We start from the raw sequence: 9,039 nt of genomic DNA, 5'->3' as shown, positions 1-9,039 counted from the left end.
CCAGGTTTTTTCAAGTTTGGAGTGGTGGGACGGATTGAAATATGTCATCGACACAGTTCAAGCAATATACAAGTTCCTTCGCTTCGCTGATTAGGACAAGTGGCCCAACATGTGCGAAATCGTGATGGCCTACCAAAATATGAGACAAGAGCTGGAGTCTTTCTTTGGAAACAATGTTTCCACTCGGACGGAGTATCTTAAGGTTGTGGACGATAGGATGCGTGACGTGTTTATAGGCACGTATGTGGGTCCAGGTAAGACTATATGAGTCATCTATTTTGAAGCTCTATTGAACTTATGCTTATTTGAAGTGATTTATATTTTGCAGCTGTTGTCCTAAATCCGAGGTATTCATATACGATGGATCTAACTCAAGAAATGTTTCGTGGACTCAAGGATACATTTGAGCGCATAACGGATGTCCAAAGCGCCGTGCAGGCATTGCAGGAGCTTGAGGTGTTTCGGCAGAAGGTTGGCGAGTTTGGCAGTGAAATGGCAATGAGAATGGCGATGGACCCAAAGACATCCCCATGTAAGAGATTGTTGTTTTCTGTATTCGAATATATTGTTTACATACTCGGTTGCACATGCAGCGTCCTGGTGGATGATGTTCGGATCAAGCATCCAAAGCTGCAATACCTTGCCATGCGGATTGTTTCACAATGTTGTTCGTCCAGTGGATGCGAGCGGAACTGGATTACTTTTGCCTTGCTACATACAAAGGTTCGCAATCGGTTGTCGCACAAGAAACTTAACAAGCTGGTCTATGTCAACTACAACCTTCGAGGTCTCCGGCCCATCGATGCGTGAAGAAGGTGATTTTATTCACCAGCTGGCCCATCTTTCATTCTATGATGAGAATAATCCGGTGCAGGAATGGATGGAATATGGTAGATCTAACCGGGCACCAGTTCTGGACGAGGATGATGATGACAGAGACGTCCCTCTCTCGTCCCATATTGTGAGCGATCAAATAAACCTCTTAGGTCTACGTGAGGCTACGGGGGATGATTACATCAGCGATTGGGCACGTAGATATGTGGGTGACACTCATCTAGGGAAGAGGAAGTCCCTGAAGGGGACTACAAAGGTTGACCCGAAGCGTCAAAACGAAAAGGAAAAGCAGTAGCAAAATCAGTGAACAGCGACACCTCCACTGATGATGGCGATGGTGAGCGTAGTCCACCATATCAGGAAACTGGGTAGTAGCTCGGCTGATGATGGTAATGACAGTGACGGTGCTGATGCTGCTGGTGGTGGTGCTGGTGGTAGTGGTGGTGCTGGTGCTGGTCGTAGTCCCATTCGTTTTATAGGTATACAATGCACGTACATATGCACACATATTTCTGACTATGAGTACTAATTATGATATATAATTAATTGCAGGGGAGACTCAGTTCACACATGCTACTCAGGACCCCGACCATAGAGCACCGGAATCGCAGAGGAGAACGGTTGGACCGACAGACTACGACACTCCACAATATTCTTCTTCGTCATACAGCGATACCTCGCACTCTTTTCACTATCCCATACCTGACATCAGAATGCAGCCACCGACGAGATGGGTGTACGAATGGGAAGACCCCCATTTTTACACTATGCTAGTTCAGGAATGGGAGACAACATCGGCGTGGACAGGACAATCTTGGCAAGACTACAAGGCTGAACTGCTTAGAGTACGAGGTTTGAATGTGATGTCCACCGCCGAATACCAAACGATGTCCCAAATGGGGATCTTTCCATTCTTACGTTGAACTTTTATTGATGTGTATCAGTGACTACTGTATTTGTATGCACGATTATGACTATGATATTCGTATGCACGCTTATAACTATTGTATTTGTATGCATGATTATAAATTATTGCTTTGGTGTGGTATTTTACATTAACATGTCCATAGCTCATGCCAAAATTTTCATTTATTTCACACCGGGGAACCACTTTAAAATTGTCGGTTTTTTTGTTCACCGACCGGTTACCACTCAAACCGGACCGGTTTGAGTGCCAAACCGCCCGGCTAACCGGTCCAAACCGTTTGAACTGCCCAATTTGAATTTGAATTTAAGTTTGACCGGTTTTTACCAGTAATCGGTCAAACCGGTCCGGTTTACCGAAACCGGTGGCCAGCGGTTTGGACCGACCGGTCGGTAAGAAAACCTTGATGGTGAGCTCCCTGGGTACCGACGTCATTTTTTCTTTTTTCTTTTTATTTATTTTTTGGATGTAAAAATGTCGGGTACCACGATTAGGGACACCCTAATCGGGGTACTAAAATCACTCTAAAAAACGCAAACACATGTTAGGCGACTGAGCCCATGAAGGCCCACGGCCTCCCTCCAATCTGGAAGAAAGGAAAGGACTCAAAGAAGCCCAGCATGCGGCCCATCTGCAACCCCCTCGGACCCGCGGGGCGATCTCCGCCTCGCTCGAGGGCTCCCATCGAGACCCTCGACTGCGCCTCGCATCTCCGCCTCGCTCGAGGGTAGCGAATCTCCCCTCGAGCGGGCAAAACATCTCCGCCTCGCTAGCTACCCTCGAGCAGGCGACTCACTTCCGCCTCGCTCGAGGCCACCCCTTGGCATATAGGACAAATGGCCCTGCCGCTCGCCCGCCCGTCGTACCGAGGCATTAAAGGCCAACCACTCCTCCTCAGCGCCCAGGACAGATGGCATCAGGCCGCCATTCCTCACAGTGGCTGTGACCGGAGTCCCGTCCGCCAACTCCGGTCACTGCTCCGCCATCCCGGACGCTGTGGCAGCACTGTGGAACCTGTGACGCGGGACAAGATAGACTCGGCACTGCTCCCGTTACTATTCTGCCAACTCCGGCCATCCGGACTCTACCTCATCACACGTATGGCCCCGGGCCCACCTCCTGCTTGGGAGGGGGTCCGGTGTCGCCACGAACCCCTCAAAGAGGGATGCCCATCACTCGCAGTCGGAGTCCCGGATCTCCCCCCTCGAGGGTTCCGGGACCTCCACGTGTCTCCCGGACCTCCTAGTGTGCACGCCAGCACTCTGTCCAGGGGGTCCGGGGCCACCGCGTGCCCCGCCGTCGCCGGTGCACGCAAGACCCTGACCTGCAGGGCCCATAAAACGCCATCACGCAACGTCTGGAGGACCATACACCCAACACCGACGACCACGCCGCCTGCAGGGGCTGGCAGGACGCCGGCGCGATCTCCGCAGGACCAAGGACGATATCCAGGACGACTGCCACGCCCGACGCCATGCCCCACAGTGTACTTCCTACAGTGTTCGACCACTGCACCTCCGCGATTCGGGGGAAGACGACGACTTCCACGTTCCCCTGCGCATGTACACCGCCCCTCCTTGTGACTATAAAAGAAGGAGGCGGGCTTCCTTAAAGGGGGGTTGGAGACGTTCTGAACGTTAGCTATCATCACCTACATTCGCAATCATCAGCACTACAGAGCACTCACCTCAACCGACTCCTCCCCTAGCAGAGACCTGGGAGCTTCCCTCCCTCTCTCGCTTCGCTTGTACCCCCTACTACAAGCACTCCGGGTGCAAGATAATACAGTGCCCTCGCACACCCCTTTGCTGGACGTACGGCCCCGCGGCCGGAACCAGGATAAACACGTGCATTACTGTGTTGCCTCTTGCATCAACATTTGGGACGAGGAAACACGCAGTATTTACTAGTTGGGATCCGGACCCCCGGGTCGGGACACCGACAAAAAATTTTTACAAATACTTTTGTCTCTTTTTGGTTTTAGGTGTAAAATTTTTTTCTTCAGCATTGTTTCAATTTTTCTTAAAACTCTCTTCCAATTTTTTTTCTCATTAAAGCTTTTCCTTTTTTTCTCATTGAAATATTTTTCTTGAAAAAGTTTCTCATTAATGTTTTTCTTTTTTTCTCGCCAATTTTTTTTCTGAAAATTTTCTCTAAAAATATTTATCAAAAAACGATAAAATTATTATCAAAAAGAAAAATATTAACCTTGGTTGGAAATCGATTACGGAGTGTGTCGTCCGTAAATTAGATAGCCCCCGCACAGACAAACCAACGATCGATGAAAATTCTAAATCTCTCGGTGAAAATGCAATATCTAGATAAAAACACTTGCAACATAGTGTAAAACACATGCAACATGGGTGTAAATCGCCGGAAGAGCCTCGTCGCCGGAAGAGCTCGCCGCTGGGGAAGCTCGTGCGGCCTCATGCGTCGGCCGCCGCCCCGAAGCTTCACCGCGGCGTCGCTGCCGGCAGGGCGAGATCGAGCTCTGCTGCCATAGGGCCGCGCCACCGGCAAGGCGAGTTGGAGCTCCGCCGCGGGCCACGCCACAGGTTGGTCAAGCTCTGCCCGCGCCCACGTCCGGCCGCGTGAGCCCCCGTGTTGCCAGGGCCGCAACCGAGCAATGGCAAGGGTGCCGCAGCCGGCGGGGAGCTACGTGGGAGCAGCCGGCGGCGGATGGCAGAGCAGGTGCGGAGCGTGTTGCACGGTAGGAAGGGTGTCCAGCGCATCGGACGTTCTGTCTCTAGCATTTCTAAAATATTTCTTTTTCATCTTAATGCTTTTGTGGCTCCGCGCGAGGTCCCCTTTTTCCACGTTAGTCTCCCCAAGCTTTTATAACCGAAACAAAAACATGTTGAAGATACGAAAAGTTATTTACACAACTTATTCGGTATAAGCAAAACTCAAGCAGGTGTAGAAAAAACTCTTCCTATATATATACATATAGCTTATACGAACGAGAGGAAGCAAAAGTTATAATTTGTTCAAGGGTGGGGAAGGGACCATCTTGTCCTACCTGGATGCCTAAATTAGCCCAGCAGGATTGTGCAAAAGGACAATGGATGAAGAGATGCTCTAAAGATTCTTCTACTTGGTTTGCAAAGCACACAATCTTACGAGAGATATGAGAGTGAAGAAGAATGGTGATTAGAATGTTGAAAGGAAAGAGGAGGGGAGAACGGGATCACGTGGGTCTCGTGTGGATCCCCTTGCCGGGACAGCGAGTGGATAGATCCGGAATTATTGCTGCTAGCGATGGATCGCTGAATTGAATTTGGAGCATGAATGCATGATAGCGTTTCTTTTGCTGATTGATAACTTGAGAGGCAGTAGCTCTCCTTATGGTCGAAATGAAAAGAGAGAAAAATGGATAGGAAAAAAATCTCTATAGTAGCCCACAGTGTATAAAAACCAATGCTTGGTAAGGAGGATGAAGATTGAAGCATTGGTTATTGCACACTGAAGGCTGGGGGATGCATGAAACAAAAAGTATGATAGCCTCGATGACTCTTCTTGCATCGATACTGGATAGAAAGCATGCCCAAACGCATGCACGCAGACAGGAGCGGGACAGACTGACGAGGCACAGTGTGGAGGGACACGATGATTTTCATATGGTTGGTTGGTCCCATGTCGGTAATCACCTCGTTGGCCGTTGCAACACACCAAAATGCAACACATGGCAAAATCAATGCCGAAATATCATCAAATGTGGTCCAATTTCGGGGGGGCATTGATGTTGACACGGTGGCTCCTCAAAATAGCACCGAATCTTAGATAAAACATACAAACCCTTTTTCAATCATGTTTGCAATACAATAGATATGTAGTGACTTCCTCAATTTCGAGAATATGTTGGCTAAGTCTCTCGAAGATGCACATAGAAATAGAATTGTGTGCATGTGTACATAAAGGTGAGCGGGCGTGCGTATATATGAGCGTGTGTGTGGCTACACTGTGTTTTGTAAAATAAATTAAAAACTACTCCATCCATTCAGTTTTGATAGATATATTTCTATATAGCACAATGATCAAGGACATCAAGTGTGCTTATCAATCTAATAAATGCAACGAACTTTTCATTGGTCCTCCAATATTTTAACTAGAAACTACTCGTTACTAGTGCTATTTATTGTCACAATCCATGCCAATAGCAAATATAGCGCTATTATTTTTGAACATTTAAGTTTTTGAAATATATCTATCAAAATTGGATGGAGAGAGTACTATAATAGAGGTAGTTCGAGCTATATGAGATGGCTTGCTACAAAGGAATTTTGGAACAATTCTACTAGCAAGAGGTTGCACCGTACTATAAGTTTCACTTGTCTCATTCCCTCTCTCATTAGATTCTTATGTTTTCCATATACTGCTACCATTTTTTTTCTGTATTTCTGTTTTTAGAAACATAGTACAAGCATGGACCCTCATGAACACGCACATAATCCTACCCCAATGACCATCTTCGAGAATTGTGCCCGCCGAATTTCCGAGATTGACGAAGTTACTGTGGGCGCCTCGCTGTAGTAGATGGGCATGTCATCTACCATTGAAAAAATAGTGCCGACTGAATTCTGTAATAAATCCAGAAAAATACGGACATCCGTGTCAAGTCTAGGGACCGAATTGGCTGGATCCACCACGAAGAACCTTACCAGCTAATTCAAGATGTTATTAAGCATTCATTTTTTAAGACATAGTACCCACGGGCCAGAAGCGAACCTAGGCCCTGGCTTGAGACTTGGGCAATAAGTGTGGGGTGAGTCCATGGAAGTTGTGGCCTAAGGCTATCTCCAATCATTCCCCCCATCCAACTCCTCCCAAACGTACTATTTACTATATTTTACTACATCCCTCCAAAAGATTCCTCCCCCTATAACTCCTTCTCTCCAACCATTCCCCCCATATCTATTCCCTATATATACTATCACTCATTAACTAACTATTTATTTATTGTTTTTGAATTTAAAAAAAATCATACAGTATTTGTACTGTTATAATACGCATTATCATCATGTTACGGGACTCAAACGAGATTAATATCATGATGAAACGATGTGATTAGAATATAGGGGGAGTTGAAACTCACCCTATATATGAGGGGAGTTTCAACTCCCCCCATATATAGGGGGAGCAAAGCTCCCCTTACATAGGGTGGGGGGCGGTTTACAGGGCTCCGTTGGAGCAATCCTAAGGATTCGAGAAATAGAGAAAAATAGCTCTTATTGCTGCTGTACCTAAGACTTGAGTACTTTTTTTAAAAAAAAATAAAGACTTGTGATAGTAGGTTAAAAACAACTGTACAAATAATAATTGTGAACGGTTTCTACAGCTAGTTTTCTCTATTATACACGTGATTAAATCCGTTAATAGAAGATAAAATATAAACATCTCGTACTCACAAAATTTATTTGATGTTGTGTGTAGTAGAATGATTTGCACTAACTTGAAATTGACGAGAGGTCTCATCTATCCAGTGCAACGCGATAGTGAAAGGCTTCCCAAATTTTCTCCATCTAGGCATCTACTCCCACCAGCAAGTTATTTCCAGGTATCCGCGATTTGCGCTAGGGCTTGTGTTAGGGCTTGTGTTGTGCAACCAACCTTGCTCAAATCATACAATGATTTCTCTCTTAGTTCACTTGCTCGCTTCATCATCCTTTCAGCTTCCTGTCCTTCCATAACACGATGAATCGCACTCGCAATCTCCTCTTTCGTTATAAACCGATGCGGCCCGATCTTGATCCGAGTTGCCACCCCAACCTGAATCTCTAGCAATGAAGCGTTCATATGTTGCTCTGCGAAGAGTGGCCATGCAATCATAGGGACAGCATTCAGAATACTCTCTAGTGCCGAGTTCCACCCGCAGTGCGTGATGAAGCATCGGACTGATGCGTGGGCAAGTATCAGTGGCTGCTTCGCCCATGCTTGGATCACCAGCCCTATCCCACTTGTCCTCTCGATGAAACCCTTGGGAAGGTAATCCATGGAAGTCTCCTCTCCTTGAGCAGTTCCAAAGAACGATCCACTTGCTGTGTCTTGATGCGGCTTCTTCACAGCCCAGATGAATCTATGCTGACTGCGCTCCAGCCCGAGCGCCAGCTCAGCTGTTTGCTGCCACGTAAGCGTGCCACCGCTGCCAAACGACACGTAGACCACCGATCGATGTGGCTGTTGGTCCAACCACCTTAGACACTCGTGGTCCTGGTCCACGCGGGCCGGTCGGGTCATGACCAATGGCCCGACCGGGTGAACCGGCACCTCCAGACCTTCCAGACCGTCGCCAACCGCGGGCTCAAGATCCCGGAACGTGTTCACAAGGATGCCGTCGACTCCTGCTCTGAACTCCTTGGCCATGGCCAGCAATCCAGTGTACGACTCGCTGCTCCGATCGGCGAGCATGGACCTTGGCAGCTCGTGCGCGTGGATCGGAGCATACCCAGGCAGGCAGATCGGCTCCGTGGCGTCCAGCAGGTGCTCCCCGGAGCGCGAGGCGTCAAGCTCCGGGAGGTGCAGGAAAAGGGACAGCATCATCCACGGCGAGGTGAAGAACACGTAGGACGGGACGCCGAGCTCCGCCGCGACCTGGCGCGCGGGGGTGCCGATCATGTCCACCATGAGCGCGGCGAGGGGCGCCGCGGCGGCGAGCGACCGCGCCACCTCCCGGACGCGCGGGACGCTGGAGACGACGGCGTGCGCGGCGCGGACGCGGACGGGCGCGGAGGGAGGGAGCGCGTCCGCCGGCGGCGCGGGCAGCGCGACGAGGTCGACGCCGTCGGGGGCGGACGCGGCCAGGGCGAGGTACTGCGCCGAGGGCGGCGACGTGGCCGCGGCGAAGAGCAGCGTCGCGTCGAGGCCGTGGTCGGCCACGAGGCGGCGCGAGAGCTCGGCGAAAGGGATGAGGTGGCCCATGCACGGGCTGCACAGGAGGAGCACGCGCCGCCGCACCGTCTGCTCCTGGCCTTCTTCCCCCATGGCGCGCGGCGCGAGGCTGGGATGCGGCCGCAGGACGAGAGGACGGACGGTGGTGCTCCGGTGAGAGCTTGGAGTAGTGGAGTGATTGGGGCTCGGCGGCGGTCCTCGACTTTTGTAGTTTTCTCTACACAAAACGACGACGAGTGTATTGATCATCTCGCCTTACAAGTCAAACTGATATACATCATTGCTTGCATCATGAAATGCAGTTATTTTCGTGCCTACTGTATCATTGAGTGTAGATCGATTTAATTTGTTCCAAATTTCCCACCACAGTCAAAATGGTCATCACAGAAGCCAAC

The 9,039-nt window shown here is 49.4% G+C and overlaps 1 protein-coding gene across 1 annotated transcript; it reads right to left on the bottom strand.

Moving 5' to 3' along the window:
- Positions 1 to 6,991: 6,991 nt before the first annotated feature.
- LOC120712537 (hydroquinone glucosyltransferase-like) lies at positions 6,992 to 8,835 on the bottom strand. The gene has a single exon (XM_039998336.1). The coding sequence runs from the start codon at positions 8,735 to 8,737 to the stop codon at positions 7,304 to 7,306; it is 1,434 nt and encodes a 477-aa protein (XP_039854270.1). The 5' UTR covers positions 8,738 to 8,835; the 3' UTR covers positions 6,992 to 7,303.
- Positions 8,836 to 9,039: the final 204 nt, after the last annotated feature.

Source organism: Panicum virgatum, chromosome 6K (assembly GCF_016808335.1).
Source record: "Panicum virgatum strain AP13 chromosome 6K, P.virgatum_v5, whole genome shotgun sequence".
Classification (NCBI taxonomy): domain Eukaryota; kingdom Viridiplantae; phylum Streptophyta; class Magnoliopsida; order Poales; family Poaceae; genus Panicum; species Panicum virgatum.
The sequence above is the reverse complement of the archived record's forward strand: the minus strand, read 5'-3'. Positions and strand labels throughout refer to the sequence as shown.